The following is a 16,806-nucleotide window of genomic DNA, read 5'->3' on the forward strand; positions in this document are numbered from 1 at the left end:
GAATATCTAACTGCTTCTTGAATACTTCCCATAACCTTGACTTCAAAACAGTCAAAGCTGAACTCATCATGACAGTGTAGATTTGGTCCTTGCCTTTCCATGCTCAGCCTCGGTTGTGAGATAAAGGGCAGGGTTGACTCAGAAGACTATTTGGCTGGGTAGGAATTTTCCAAAATCAAGAATAGCTCTCAATTCTTCAGTCAAGGATAAATGAAAAGCCATACTTCCCACCTAAAATTTCAATAAGCCAATTTGAGGGAGTCTTTATTTTAAATTTATCCATTTATCTATTTTCATTTTTATAAAGGCCGAGAGAGACTTACTATTTACAAATTCAGTTCCCAAATGCCTGCAACAGCCAAGGCTGGACCAGGCCAAATCCTGGAGCTTGGAACTCAATCAAATCTTCTGGTGAATGTCATGGACTCTAAGCTACCACTTGCTCCATTCTAGAATGAACATTAGCGGGAAGCTGGATTGGAAATGGATATGAGACTCCAATCTAGACACTCTTATGGGCTTTGGCTCAAGGGTTCTACACAGCGGCTGATGACCCATCTTGAATGTGTATCTGTTCAAGTGTCTACCCCGATCAACTGGCAAGAACTACTCCCCATGACCAACAGGATAAAGTCAAAGTTCTGTGTGGGCTTGCCCTCATCATCCTTTATACCTTTTTTTAGAGTCTCTTTTCATTTCACACTTTGGTTTCAATAATGCTGAATTATCTTTGGTATCTTACTGTCAGGTCATACTTTTTGGTGACTTTGTAACTGCTTTTGCCTGTAACCCTCTTCTCACCATAACTCACCCTTCAAAGAAAATCTCACGTAGCAGCTCCCCAGAGAGCTGTCCCTGGATCAGGCTGGGCTAGGGAAGGGCTTCCTGGGCCCACATGGATCTCTAGAGTGCACCTCAGTCCCTGCACTGCACTGGCAAGACACAGAGCTGCCAACTACATGGTCAATCTCTCAAGTCAAGGTTTTGCTCCAAATCTTTTATCCCCAACAGTTGAATCTTCTACAATAAATATTTAGCAAACAAAGATGAGGAAAATGTGTGCTGAAGATGTTCAAGCAGAGGTAAATAAGATACTCAACACTGGCGGTAGCATATGGGAAAGATCTAGATCTCCTGAAAATACAGATGTCAGCAACTCACTCCACAGAGTATGGGAATGGAGTCTGGGTGCTTAGACATAAAGCTCCTCACGCGAGATCTGCAGCAGAGGCTGGGGATCAGTTAATTGGAAGATCCCTGGGGATCAGTTAATTAGAAGATCCCTGGGGATCAGTTAATTAGAAGATCCCTGCTCAAGGATTTGGTGGGTGATACGCCAGAAACAGATGGAAGTGTTGACACTTGAAGCAGTTTTCACTCATGAAATTCTATGAGATAATGGCTGGTGCTATGTTTATTATTGGTTAATTTTCTCAAAATATTGCCCCATACATTATAAAGGTTGTCTTGTTTTATGCCCAAGTCACTGGCAACCAACTTATGAGTTAATTAATAATCTCAATGTTCTTGAAAGAACATCTCTACAAATGCACACATGCATTTGCTTAAAATATAATTAAAAAAAGCAGTAGCAAAGGGAGGGAAGAGCGGGTTTTAGATTCCTCAGTCATTCATGCTGTGATACTAGGTAAAGAAACCTTGAATGCAAATAATTCCCGGTTCTCTCAAAATATCACTTTGATGATATTTCTCTCTATTCCTGTCTTCATCTATGGTGAGTATCATGATGTGCAGTCAGTTTGCTTTGTTTTATGTATGGTAGGAATCTCTGATAAGAAGGCAGTGCCACATACTGATTCCAGATGCTTGGATAATTAACAGGATTTGTAAATTCATTATTTATTTATTTATTTTTTATTTGACAGGTAGAGTTACAGCCAGTGAGAGAGACAGAGAGAAAGGTCTTCCTTCCGTTGGTTCACTCCCCAAATGGCCATCATGGCCGGAGCTGTGCTGATCTGAAGCCAGGAGCCAGGAGCTTCTTCCTGGTCTCCCATGTGGGTGCAGGGGCCTAAGCACCTGGGCCATCCTCCACTCCCTCCCAGGCCACAGCAGAGAGCTGGACTGGAAGAGGAGCATCCAGGACTAAAACCGGTGCCCATATGGGATGCTGGCACTGCAGGCGGAGGATTAACCAAGTGAGCCATGGTGCCAGCCCTAAGGATTTGTAAATTCTATGTGGAGCAAGAAAGGCCAATTTCTGATGGTTAATATGAATATTATTAGTGTTTGTGAAAAGTCTAATTCTAGTTTATAATTTTTGCATTAAAAGTGCTTTCTAAAAAATGAATGTTTTAAAATCAAGATAAATGTAGAAAAGAAGAGGAAATTATTTTTAAATGACCAAGTAAGTATGAGGAAAAAAATAACCCAGAGTCTCACAATTTCAAAACTAATATTCAAACTCTTAAATCAGTTTGATTAAAAAAGTTTAATGAACCATAAAATAAATACACTTCTGTTAAATATTAAATAAATTATTTACAACTTGAAAAAATACTTTTTATCTCCATGCATCTTTATGTACAGAAATAAGACTTAGCATAAAAAGTGACAATTGAAAGTTTAAAAGCGTCAGAACAAAATGGTGCCATTTTCTTATGATCCAGTGAAAAGCAGACCAACACATCATTCATAGTTGTAACTTGGCAGTGGCTCCAATACGATATCCTGTTAGAAAATAAAATGTTAGAGATAAGCTCAACTCCATCATAGCTTCAAGAAATTTCAAAGAACTGAGTACCAGATTTTCTGTTTGTGCTTGTTTGTCTGTTTCTCTAGGATATGTTATAAGAAAGGCTAAGAGTTTTTCAGAAACAATCATTCTGGCTTAAACCTGTTTCATACTAGCTAGGGACATTTGACTACTTAGGTAGAAGACTGTATGCTCAAATCTTGCATGAAAATCTGTCTAATAAAAGATGACAGCAGTCATGAGAAACATTTTTCCCAATCAAATCTATGCGGTGGACATAATTAAAATCAAGGATTAAATGGCCCTGGGTATTTATGATATACAGTTAATTTAGGATAATTAGTGCCAAGGGCATAATAGTAGTAGCTACCCAGATAATTAGGAGGCCACTCTGTGCCACTCAGCATATTCCTTTTCCGAAAGTCATTCTGGACCTACGTTGAGAAATCTCAATAGCATTAAATAACCAAAAATCCACCTTTATTCATATTAGTGGTCCTAGATTCAGCCTATTAAGCCAATACTTTAATTAATTGATACAATAAATACTGAGTACAGCACTGATACAGATAATTATCCATTTTTTGAGTTATTGAGCTAATTCTGTAATAGGCTAAGAACATAATATTGACCTTTAGCTAATGCTAAATGTAATGGTTCTCTAAGGATCAAATCTATCTAGAGTGTTTGTTAAAAATAGATATTCTATTCAGTAGATTTAATGTTGGGCTTAGGAATAAGCATATATAACAAGTTTTTCAAGTAACAATCCCACTGATGTTAGAAATCCAATAAGATAAGGATGTGACGCTGTCTTTTTCTGAGTATCTGGGAAACCAAATCCTTTCTTCAGACTCACTGAATTGTGTCCTTGGTCTCCTAGTCTCGATCTTCTCATGGAAGTTTCTTTCCCCTTGCTTTCAATAACAATGAATACCTCTCTTCACACTTTCTTATACCCACAATATGCCCTGCTTTCACTCTTTATGAAATCTAGCCCAAGATATTTCTCAAATTTTGACCCACCCCCCTCCTCTATGTACTACCTCTCTTTGGCAGAATATTTAACCCAGTAAGTCCACTTCTAATGCCATTGCCAGAACTTTGGTTCTCCACTGTGTGAGGTCAACCTATCATTTCAACCTTATCTCCGCTCACATTCATTCAAACAAGACCATTTTCCATAAGCTTCTAAAATGGCCTGTTCTACCTCTCAGCATTACCCGCCCTTCCCTTTCATGGTTGCTTGTCCCAATCTCAGCAGCCCTTTAAAGGCTCACTTCCAACGCCATCCCGAATCACAACCCTTCTGCTCCTGAAGTACACTCCACTAGATTCTTTTTTCATGGGAAACTCCTCATTCTTCACTGGTGCCTGTCTTATATCCCCCTCCCCCATCCCAGTGTTCCAGTTCCCTATATTTTTCTCTTATCCACTAAATCACAAGTTATTTGAGACAGGATCAGTGTCTCTATCTCCCTTACAAACTGATTAAGCACATAATCTATCCTTAGTATTGAACTTTACCTCATACCCAAAGGGAAAATATTTTAATAAAGTCATTGTTCATATTCTACCCATAATTTAGAATACATTCCTCATTTTTCTTAAGATAATTGAGTATTTTATTTTTCAAAATTCTAAAATGTTATCTAACTATTTTGTTTTTACAAATTCAAACCTGTGTTATCCTCAGCTACGCAATGGCAGGTGCATTTCCATTTTCTTGTCGAAGTTTCTTTCGTTCTTCAGCTTCTCCTTCATATTCCCTGAAGCATCGTTTTCGAAGCCTTTAGAAAAGAAGACATTCTACTGTTATCAAAGTTCCATTTATCTATATATTGAATGGAGTTTTCATGAATTCAGGGAAATCCTTTTTATGAGTCCTTATAGATAATTAAGTACTTTTACTTGGCACTAAACCAAAACTAAACCCAACTATATGATATGATACTATCAATACTTTTTTTCTGAGGGCATTTATACTTTCTTTCAAAAAAAATGGTTCATTTATTTATTTGAAAGACAGAGTTACAGGCAGAAAGAGGGAGACACAGAGAGAGACATCTTCCATCCATCAGTTCACTCCTCAAACGGCCGTAATGGCCAGAGCTGGGCTCAATCCAAAGCCAAGAGCCAGGAGCTTCTTATGGGTCTCCCACATGGGTGCAGGGGCCCAAACACTTGAATCATCCTCTGAAGCTTTCCCGGGAGCAGCCAAGACATGAACTGGCACCTATATAGGATGCCAGTGCCACAGACAGAGGCTTAGCTCACTGTGCCACAGTGTTGACCCCTATACTGACTTTCTATAAGCACATTTCCAGAGGACGGTGGACTGTGGTTTAAATAAGTGTTGTGAGACACAGAATTTCATTTCAGGAGGTAAGTCAGAACTTAACTGACCTCCATGTGCAGCTGCAGGAAATGATGCTAGCATAGTTTTACCACACATAGAATCTATGCTTGCACAAACCAACTTAAATGACTAGAAATTTCTTTTCAAATAGGCTTATCAAAGAAGTTGGACTTTGTTTTTAAATGTAAATATTTCTTTTTTTTTTTTTTTTAATTACTACATTCAACCCAATGGTTTGAAAAATTCTTGGTGTACCAGTAATTCTATTTTAATAGATATTTAACCTATCTACTAAATAATATCATTGAAATCATAACAACTTTTCTTCCATTGTCATATTTGGAGAAAAAAATTCACTCCAATTATGAAAGGTACCACCCTAGCAACCATGGCTTAGGCCTAGTGTTTGTTGTATGTATGATTAAAATACAAGGAGAATATTAAAGAAAAGTAGAAAAGTCACTACTTCAAAAGTTCCAATATGACAAAGTCTTTTCATACTTTTATAAAAGATTATTAAATATTTCAGCGAAATAATTATAAGTTTAATTATTGTAAAATGTTTCCCTAATTAGCATTTGATTTCTTCTATCCTTCAATGTCAAGTAATAATGATGCATCTGAAGGTATCTTTTCTAAACATATTTGCATATCTAGCTTGAGGTACTAGAAGATCAGAATAAATTTAAACACTCATCCAACTTCATGCGCATGATAAGGGAGTTTTCTTATGTGTTATTTTATCACTATCTCATTTGAATTCAAAATAATAGTAAACAATGACAGAAGATAACCCCTTGTTTCCTGAATGGCAGTAGTGGTAGATCATGTACATAATCCAGTTGTTACAGTAATTTACCAAGACCTAAAATTAGAATAATGAATGCATTGCTTTTCCCAAGCTCCAGTAGCACATGAGTCATCATAGAGACATCCATGCCCTCCTCCAACTTCCCTTATTCTGGCTTCTGTTGGACAGACAATGCCATTTGATGTTCCCATTAGTGCCCACTACATGGTGCAGTCTAGTTCTAGCATTCATTGGTCATGAAGTATGCGATCTGTTATTATAAGCATAGGGAAGTCATTATAGGGTTGAACAGTAATGGAATTATCCTGGCTTCCTACACCATACCATATGCAGGAAATTTTTTTTAAAAGGTGAGTCTCCATATTATTACATTTAACAATAACAAAATAGGCATGAGTTCTAAGTAAACTAGTCCCATGCTACGCAATTCTTAACTCAGGATTTGACATTCTAGTATGAGCAGAAAACATATCTTCTCTTGGCTGCTCATTTGAAGTTCTTGGTGAGTTTTAGCACCAAAGCAAAATGTCTGACCTTATGAGTTTATTACAGCCATGAATTAGTTTCTGGAGTACTTGCTCAGACTTTGTAACATTCACAGAAGATATCAACACTTTCTGAGATTTAGAATAATCATGAATAGAAGTGGAACATAAAATAAAACCATAAATTTTTGTATTTAAAAATTGTTAGATATTCTGAGAAAGGGCCTTATAATATATTAAGCTTTAATAGCAGCCAAAGTAATGTAAGTTTTGACCGCATTCTGTGATCTTTGTCAATGACCTGTAAAGATATGAACCAAAGAGCACACACCTTCCACATAATAATTCATCTAAGTTATGACAACAGAGTATCATAGAAATACCAAAAAACTTAACATGCCATAATATTAATAGTCTTATCATACTTACTGGATTGTAATAACAACAGCAACAGCTGTGAAGCTCACAGCAGAGACAAAGGCAGCCATGGCTGCTAAAGCAATTTTTGATAAATCATTGTCCACCATGCTGTGAGTCTTCATGGATTTTTCTCCACAGCGTTCACCAAAGTAATCATGATGACATCTGCAAAGAGCCCACATTTGAAAATTATAATCACCAGAGACATTTATGGATTCTAAGCTTACTTTCCAGGTCATAAATAGCCCTTGAATTCCAATATTAAAAGGGTTATTCAATTTATTTGTATTTCAAAATCATGAGTTGTAGATCGGATTCTCACAAAAGATGTATTAGTATAGGAACACGTTGAATTAGTTGAGTATCATGTTCCAAGACACACCTTGCAACTCTTGGTACACTTTTTATGACCAACTGATGAGTTCAGTGACTTGTTAGGCAGTTAGTACATACCACTATCACCTAATGTGCTAGCAGCATTCGGATGAAAAGAAGTTAGAACAAGGTTATCAGAAAAACACTTTCAGGTCCTTTTTTTGAAGAAAAGGTTTTTTTTTAAATGTATTGCAAAATTATAGTTTGTAAAAAAAATTTATAGTTTGTAACAGGCATCAGCAAACACTAGCCCATAGATGAAGTCTGGGCATTTACCAAGTCTTTTTATAGCCTTCAAGGAAAGGATGATTTTAGATTTTTAAAAAAATGGTTCCAGGGCTGGTGCTGTGGTGCAGTGGGTTAAAGCCCTGGGCCACAGTGCCAGCATGCCAAATGGGCGTCAGTTTGAGTCTCGGCTGCTCCACTTCCAATCCAGCTCTCTATTTTGGCCTGAGAAAGCAGAAGATGGCTCAAGTCCTTGGACCCCTATACCCACGTGGGACACCCAGAAGAAGCTTCTGGTTCCTAGTTTCTGATCAGCTCAGCTCTGGCCATTGTGGTCACTTGGAGAGTGAACCATCGGATGGAAGACCTCCCTCTCTCTTTGACTCTGCCTCTCTCTGTAACTCTGTCTTCCAAATAAATAAAATAAATCTTAAAAAAATGGTTCCATTTTATTTGAATATATAACTACATACATCATCTTGGGACATGAAGCCCAAAATATTTACTATCTTGTCCTTTAAGAAAAAGTTTGCTGAACCTTGGTTTATACATTGAAAAAAATGAATGGCTTTCTGAGTCTCGGGATTTCAGACAAGTGTTAGAAACACAGAATTCTGTATAACTTAGGAAAACTCACTTGCACGTTACTGCATCCAGGTGCTCTATATATTTGCATTCTCCATGAATGCAGAAGTTTTGGAATTCTGCATCACATGGGTTTTTCTTCTTTTTGTTTTTTCTGTTTTTGCCATTTTTGCCTCCCTTTTTCTTTCTTTTGGGTTTATCTGAAGTCTTTTCACTTTCTGCCTTGTTTTTCTTGGGTTTAATTACCTGTTCAACTAAAAAAGATAAGATTTATTATGATAATCTCCCTTAATCTTATATACCATTTGCACACCTTAGTGAGAGAGAAAACATAGCAGTAAGAACTCACAGGAATAATGGCTATGTTTGTCTTGTTGTTCATCATGATACATACACCATACATTCACAAAGAAAATAACTTTTAAAAATCTGAACACTGGGGCCAGCACTGTGGTGTAGCGGGTAAAGCTGTCGCCTGCAGTGCCAGCATCCAATATGGGCACCAGTTCAATTCCTGGCTGCTCCACCTCCGATCCAGCTCTCTGTTATGACCTGGGAAAGCAGTACAAGATGGCCCAAGTCCTTGGACCCCTGCACCTGTGTGGGAGACCTGGAAGAAGCTCCTGACTCCAGGCTTCGGATTGGTCCAACTCTGGCTGTTGCAGCCATTTGGGGAGTGAACCAGCGGATGGAAGACCTCTCTCTCCCTCTGCTTCTGACTCTCTGTAACTCTTTCAAATAAATAAATAAATAAATCTTTTTTAAAAAATCTGAACACTTGGTGATTTTACTAGCTTACACACAAATTTTGAATTCATTTGTATCAGCAGCAGCAGCAGCATTACTGATAATAGGAATTACATGTATAAGAAAAATCCACTACACATTTTAAATATTTCTTGAATTTCTATTACATTCAAAAGTTGGGGTAATGAACATTAACTCAATTAAACACAAATGACACTTGTATATAATATTACCCACATGAGACAGATGAGGAAACTAAAGTTCAATGACGGTAAGTTACTTGCCCCAGGATGAGAAGTTAAGAAATGACAGTGCTGGGATGTCAACACCTGTCATTTCTCTATTGTCTGATGTTTTCTATGTTTTCCTGGTAAAAACGTCAATGGTATTGGTTAAAATAGGACTTGGGGTTTTCCACCATCAAGTAGTACCCATTAATTCCCAACTACTGACCTTGTGTTCACAATCACAGCTGGGAATTAATGGGTACTACTTGATGGTGGGAAACCCTGAGTATTGTATGCTAAAGTTCATCAAATTAAGGGCTATTTCTGTGTTAATGCTATGCATTTTGTTACAGTAACCCCTGAATAGGTTTATCTGATCCAATATCTGGCAAACAGTGCCCAGTGAAGAGTAATGCCACTCATCATAATGATCATACATACCCATTAAATAGAAAACTTTAGAACCATGGTAAGGTTCACAGGGTATCAGAAGCAGAGCCTTTCTGGTTAGGAAAGGACAAATAATATAAATATTTTAGCAAACTAATAACTTTTTCAAAGTCATATTAGGAGCCATATTCAATAGGGGTTAATGCAATTTCTATATTGAAACATCCCTCTAATAATAAAAGAATCCAAGTTAGAATAAGTCCTCTAAAAGAAACATTTTAAACTAATATTGCTTCACATCCACAGATTTCAAATTCTTGACAAGAACAGATAAAATATAGTCACTACACTGAAGTATTTCTATAGCTTTTAACTCGAGTTCACAATACATTGCAGTTTCGAGCACTGGCCCTTTGTGCCACTAACTTCTTTGGCGTGCTGAAGTGTTAACGTGAAGCATCTTTAAGAGGCAGTTTCCAGGCACCCTGATGGTCTAATTTCATGCCCCTGAAAATAAGAATTATAAATAGACCCCTTCGCCACATCACATAAAACCAAAAGTTCAGAAGCAAGGGAGTGAAATGGAATGCTCGTTGAAGCATTTCCACCAGTCATCTACCCCAATCTCTTAGCCTGTGGCAGCATTTGCTCTTTGCACCACTTCTGGGAACCAGAGAGAAGGGGAGGAGTCAGGGTAACTCAGATCAGGAGAGAAAAGGCCTTAAATTGGGGCTTGTGAATCAACTGCCTCCATAGAGATGCTCCTAGGATATTAGATTTTAAGTACTGATGACCTCTTCCCCTCAAACTCAAAGTTGTATTAAAGTGATGAATAATATTTGTCTCTTATTTGGGGAATCTCACTTTAAGAAAAGGGTCTTTTCCAAAGATTAGATAACAACAAAAGTGAAGGAAAACACGGTTCCCTATTATCCTATTATTTAACTTTTTTTTTTTTTTTTTTTGACAGGCAGAGTGGACAGTGAGAGAGAGAGAGAGAGAGAGAGAAAGGTCTTCCTTTTGCCGTTGGTTCACCCCCCAATGGCCGCTGCAGCTGATGTGCTGCGGCTGGCGCACCGCACTGATCTGAAGCCAGGAGCCAGGTGCTTTTCCTGGTCTCCCATGTGGGAGCAGCGCCGAAGGACTTGGGCCATCCTCCACTGCACTCCCGGGCTACAGCAGAGAGCTGGACTGGAAGAGGAGCAACCGGGACAGAACTGGCGCCCCAACTGGGACTAGAACCCGGTGTGCCGGTGCCGCAAGCTGAGGATTAGCCTATTGAGCCGCTGCGCAGGCCTGTTATTTAACTTTTAAATGGTATGTGGGGTTAAATAGTGATTTCAGCTATTTAAATTTATGCATATTTGTCCTCCTTGAATACTCCCAAAAAGCATAATTATTATCATTAGCTTCTCCATACCTAATGCTTAAAAAAACTTCTGTCTAACTCCTATCCCACTATTCCTTCTGTTCCCTGATTATTGTTAAAATCTAGTTATTGGGGCTGGCATTGAGGCACAGGCAGTTAAGCTGCTTGCAAAGTGCCACCTTCCCAGCTGAGCACGGTATGAGTCCTGGCTGCTCCTCTTCCTATACAAACTCCCTGCAATGCACCTGGAAAAGCAGCAGACGATCGCCCAATTTCTTGGGCACCTGCCGCTTCCATGGTAAACCCAAGTGGGGTTCCAGCCTCTTAGCTTCCGGCCTTGGTATGGAGGCCATCTGGGGAGTGGAGCAGCGAATGGAAGATATCTCTCTCTTTCTTTCTGTCTCTCCTTCTCTGTATGTAACTCTGCCTTTCAAATACATAAATAAATCTTTAGAAATGCAGCTTATTTGGCAGGGTGGTGTTGGGGGTGGAGATACAAAAACCAAGATACAAAGTGGACAGGAATGGTGAATGTCCACCTCTGTCTCAGAATGGCAGTCATACAGCATGATGGGAAAGAACACAGTATCAGGAACCAAGCAGAATGGCACACTAATTCTGGCTCATCTGCTCACCACCTGTGTAACCTTGGGCAAAACAATTAACCCTACTGAGCTTCAGGTAGCATCACATTAGCCAAATGAAAATAACAATTCCACTTTGCTAAAGCTCCTGTGAAGATTAGACTTAACAGACATAAAACACCTGTTGGCACTCTAGACCTACAGATGTGCCCGCCTATGGCTTTTCTGTGTCGGTTACCTAGAGGGCATGCAAGAGACAACACACACAAGAAAGCACTTGACAATCTGGGGTGCAGCTTCTCTTCTGAAAAGCAGCAGTTTTGCCCAAATCAGCCTGTACAGCCTTAGCCCACATTTTCTCTTTCTCCTCTCCTCACCTCTGACTGAATCATCTACGATATAGCCAGATACTTGTGGTTCATTATCATACTCTTCTGCATAGTCATCGTCCGCCCCGGAGGACAGGTCACCAGTAGCAGGCGTTTCACTCAAAGGGGAAATCTCGCTTCCTGGGGACATCTCACTCCTAGAGGTGACCTCAAGCCCGTCAGTGCTGTGGTCCCCGGAAAACGATTCTCCCTTCCCAGAGTAGGTATCATTGAGTTCCAATCCAGCCGCAGAGGGACCTGCAGAGGGGGCAGGGAGGGGACAAGAGAAGAAAAGGTAAAGCGAGGGCTCTCTCACCAGTCAACTGTGTTGGGTAGAAATGTTTGTCCTCGGCTATCAAAGCAGTTATTGCACATGGGCCCGCTATTGTTTGGGACTGAGTCACTTATGAAAGCAACTTCGCATTTTGCCAACAAGCACACTCAGCTGTTCCAATTACAGAGCTGCTTTTATCCGGGTTTTCTTTTCCACAGATCATCTACATTAATTTCCACATTAAATGATGATGATGATGATGATGATGATGCCGCCGCCAAACAGGCAATGCAACATAATAGAATTATCAGAAAATGTCTAAATATCTCCCCTTGCTTCACGTTCCCAACACACTGTTTGCTAGAATGCTATCCTGGCCGATTTTAGTAGGTTCTCTATGTAGTTATCAGATTTTCTAAACATGTTGCTCATATTTTTAAGAATATATGGAGTATAAAAAGTAATATAAATGACAGCTGATAATAATGACTATTATTATTTTTTAAAATACATTTATATGGTTATTACACAGGGAAGAAACAGCTGCGCAGGGAAGACTTGGGGCCCCGAGTTTCAAGCCTGATTGTACCTTGCTGGTCTCAAGGAAACAGCACCAGAGGGGTGCTCTGAACGAACCCTGAGAGTCTCTCCAGGAAAGCACAAAGGAAATCACCAGGCCGAGGAGCTGGGAATTTAAGTAGGAGGCAGCGAACACTCCTGGGTGCAGGAATTCACTGCTCTGACATCTGTGGAAATCCCTTCACCTGCCTGGCCTCGGCAGGGTTAGGATGAAACGATTCCTAAAGGCCCCACCAGCTGCACGGAAATAAAAGCACAGGGGTTCTCCCGGGCACCCTCGCTCTGGCCTGGACGCCTGAGACATCCGCCGGCTCCTCTCTTCTCTCTTGGAGAAACCGCAGGTGGAGCACGGGGATGGCTATCTGCCCGGCCAAGTTGGAGGCGTCCAAAGTCGTTCTGGGGAGATGCAGCTGCACAGATCAAAGGGAGACACTTCGGGCTGCCGCGGGAGAAGCGCCCGGCAGCTCAGCGCGCGCAGGTGCTCACCTGAGCCGAGGATCAGCAGCCACAGCACCACGGGCGCCGGCGGCAGCAGCGGGGCTCTCATTGGTCCCGCGGGGCGGCGGCGCCCCCGTCTCTGGGGCAACTCGACAGGAGCTACTGGTCGGAGAAGGCGGTGCAGGAGGGGAGGCGGAAGAGAGAGGGGAGAGGAGCGTGTGTGGCTGCGTCCCTTGGCCCGGCCCGGCTCGGCTCCCCGGGCTCGCTAGGGAAGGCTCGGCCGCGACTGGGGCGCGGGCACCGAGGTGTGCGAATGATCCTCCGAGCGCCGCGCACCTGCCGCTTTATACGCCCAGCCTGGGAGGGAGCCACCACCCGTGACGTCACGGCCTCGGCCGTGGGTGGAGGCCGGCGGCCGCCCCAGAAGTCACTCGAGTCCCCGAGCCACGGGCGAGCCACCTCCCTCGTGCTCGTGCGTATGCGGCCCTGGGAGGAAATGGAAACGAAACCTCCAGCTGCAAGGCGAAAAAGCACACCCCGAGTGTATTCCAGGGAAGAAGTGGACTTTGGGAGCCGGTCCCTGGCGGTGCAGAGTCCCAAAGTTTCAAACTACCTGTGAAACCTCTGCGCACACGTCGGCTGGGGAGGGAATGCAGAGAAAGGCTCCCTGTTAAGACGTTTACGCATTTTAGGAGCAAGAGTGAGTTATCTGTGATACCCTGTTGGGAGGTGGGAGGGCTCTGTCTTCCCACCCCGTGCTGTGAAGAGGCTGGTATTTGTCAAGGCCCTTCTCCCGTCTCTGTATAGCTCAGAACCCTCCTCAAAACGAATATTTATCGACCATTTAATATTGTTGAACTGTGCACTTACCGTGTGATGGACATCATCGCCATGAATAACCTTGCTGGAGAAGAATCATTTCCTGCAGTTTACAGCCTGATAAAGGGCAGCTTTAAAAAGACGAGGGTGGGCTTAGGCCCAACAGTTGACCATGCGCTTGAGAAGCCACGTGGCATTTGGGATTGCCTGGGTTCGAGACCCAGCTCCGCTAGGGATCCCAGCTAAAGCTCACCCTCGGAGACAGTAGTGATAGCTCAAGTATTTGAGTCCCTGCCATCCACTTGGGAACCGGGTATTAAGTTCCTAGGACACTTGGGAAGTGAATGGAGAATGGCAATTCTCTCTGTCTCTGTCTCTGTTATCTTTCTCTCTCTCTACCCCTCTGTCAAATAGAAGAAAAAAAAAAAAGCAGTAGTAGCAGTAGCAGAAACAAGATATTTACATGGTTGGCAATAGCAGAAGCCAGGTGGCTTTGAATTCGAGTTCATCTGACCCGCTTTCCACTCTGATATAGGAACTTAAAACAAGATTTCAAGGAAGAACAATGCTTATCCCACTGGTAGCGTAGTGGCATTTGTGCGAAGTGTCACGGAGTCCGTACTTCTCAGATCACAAGATAAAAGGGTCAGCTTTGAGGATCCATTTAATCATGACAAGTAGATGGAAAAAAAAAAAATGAAGAGGAGAGGGGGGCCTGATTATTGGTGTAGTGACAGCTCCACAACTGGAGTTTTCTTGACTTGAGGAAGAGAAACAGGCATTGTCCTCTCTGTTTCCTTGTCCTAGAGATAGATATCTCCTTCCTGATTGTTCCAGTAAAACAGCCATTTTAGGAATGTGGGTCATAGTGTATCTGTCTTAATTCTGGGATGCTTTTAAAAGCTTACTTTTTAATGATCAAAATGCGGAGGCTGAAATAAACAGGAGTGGGGCATCACGCCTCCTCTTCTATGTGACGGTTGTTGAGAGCCTACTTTGTGTAGGCCACTGGTTGGATTGTTTACAGAGGAGAGGAAGAAAGGAGGGGTACATGATGAACAAATCCCTGTCCCCCAGGAGCATAGCGGCACAGGACAGACAGGAAGATAAGTGATTCTCAAATACGTGGCGCAGAGTTCAGAGTGCCACAAAACATAAGGACACGGTTACGTTTGCCCCTGTGTATCATGGAAAGAGCTCATGGAGAGGTCCCTCCAAGGCCTTCCCGGCAGGAAGTCTAGTGGAAGCAAGACCTGATGTCAGGATGCACGCAGCTGTGGGAAAGCGGGGGCCTGCACTGTCATCCTTTTTGGTGTGTGAGGTGCTTGTGATTCAGAGGGATTCAGAGACTCGCCAACAGATTTCAAAAGCTCATGGCGGGGATTTTGTTGACAACTCAGGAGTTGGCTTAAAGTGTTGTGCCTTTCCGTTCTCGCAGGCTTCAGCTGTGTTCTAGTTTTGTTGCCATTTTCTTCTAAAATTTCTAAAATTCAGTTTTTTAATGGATAAATAAGATTGCCTATATTCATGGCATGTGACATGATATTTTGATATATGTGCACACTGTGGTTAAATGAGGATTTTAACATATGCCTGAGTTCCCACTTTCTTACTCTTCTTAAGGAGGGGTGAGCAAGTTGTGCGTATCTGTCATCAGAAATGTTTCACTTTCTCCTGTGAGTGAAAATAGGCTCTTTGAATTAGAAAGTGCTTAGTCTTTTTCCAATTGGAAAGTTAAGAGAGTTTTTGGGTTGTTCCTGTGGCGCCTAACTTAGGTCCTGGGGACAGAACAGCTTAAAGCTTAGTATGCACTTTAGAGTCAAACCTATCTGGGTTTTCATGTACGCATTCCACCTAATCCTAATTTCTTGGACTAAGTTACCTAATATTGGAAGACTCAGATTCCTCATCTGAAAATATGAATAGATACCTACCTGCAGTTCAGTAGATCAAATGAGATAAGCTAGATACGCAGCTAGGACAGATCCTAGCAGCTGGTGAATGCTCAATAAATGATAAAATTATTATTAACTTTGATGTTATGATAGTTACACTATGTGACACACCCCACGGAACTGACTCCTATAAAGGGAGCTACTCACAGAGCAAGTGAAGTAATCCCCGCCGCTACTTTCAAGCCGTGAGCTTCGTCTCTCCTTCACATGAGAACTGCGCATTTTAAGCATTTTATGGTGCATCACAGGGTGGCAGGGGCATCATCAGAACTGCATCACAATGCAGTCCTCATTGATGTGTCATGACATTCTGTAATACACGCATGACTAGGAAGGGAACCCATGTCAAGGTAGGCTGCTTCACCTCCTGCGTGCTGGGCTGAGACAAGGAGGAACGATTTCAAGAAATTCAAGTAGTAGCCCAACTATGTCCTGGCAAGTTAATGCTTCCACACTTATGTATAATGTTAAGAGCAGTCCCAAGGTAACAATTCCTAACAAGCCACTCATATAGGTGCGTACTGTCTAGACCCCAATAATTCAGATGTTTTGTGAAAAAAAAAAAAGACTCATGATTTTGCTAAAAGGCATGTTGTAGGCCAAAAGCATGATTATGTGCTTGTTCATATAATTGATTTTGAGTTTTTATAGTTAGTGCCTGAGTTTGAGTAAGTGTTACGTCACAATCATTTTCATGAATCAACATGTGAACTCCCAAATCACAATTAGGAAATTCTCTAGGGAGAGGGCATTTAGCCTAGAGGTTAATACACTGGTTAAGATGGCTGAATCCCATTGGAGTACCTAGGTTTGGTTGCAAACTCTGGCTCCTGACTCTAGCTTCTTCCCAATACAGACCCTGGGAGGCAGTGATGGTGGCTCAACTAATTGGGTTCCTGCCATCCACTCACATGTGAGACATGGATTGCATTCCTAGTTGCCAGATTCAGTCCTAGGCCAGCCATGGAAATAAAAACATTGGGTAGTGAATCAGTGAATGGGGAAAGCGTTTCTCTCTCTCACTCTCTCTCAAGTAAATAAATGTTTAAAAATAGATGTTCTCCAAAGTATAGATAAAAT

The 16,806-nt window shown here is 41.5% G+C and overlaps 1 protein-coding gene across 2 annotated transcripts; it reads right to left on the minus strand.

The window, feature by feature from the left end:
• Window positions 1-2,433: 2,433 nt before the first annotated feature.
• AREG (amphiregulin) lies at window positions 2,434-16,023 on the minus strand. Of its 2 annotated transcripts, none has more exons than XM_017347491.3 (7): window positions 15,874-16,023; window positions 13,001-13,114; window positions 11,671-11,919; window positions 8,029-8,230; window positions 6,801-6,956; window positions 4,398-4,506; window positions 2,434-2,691 (listed from the first exon to the last, which is right to left on the minus strand). In XM_017347491.3, the coding sequence occupies exons 2-6, from the start codon at window positions 13,059-13,061 to the stop codon at window positions 4,413-4,415; spliced, it is 762 nt and encodes a 253-aa protein (XP_017202980.1). In that variant the 5' UTR covers window positions 13,062-13,114; window positions 15,874-16,023; the 3' UTR covers window positions 2,434-2,691; window positions 4,398-4,412. The 2 variants fall into 2 exon arrangements, with proteins under 2 accessions (XP_017202980.1, XP_017202981.1); XM_017347492.3 differs by having other exon boundaries at window positions 13,001-13,111; window positions 15,874-15,990.
• Window positions 16,024-16,806: the final 783 nt, after the last annotated feature.

Source organism: Oryctolagus cuniculus, chromosome 8, assembly GCF_964237555.1.
Source record: "Oryctolagus cuniculus chromosome 8, mOryCun1.1, whole genome shotgun sequence".
Taxonomy (NCBI): Eukaryota; Metazoa; Chordata; class Mammalia; order Lagomorpha; family Leporidae; genus Oryctolagus; species Oryctolagus cuniculus.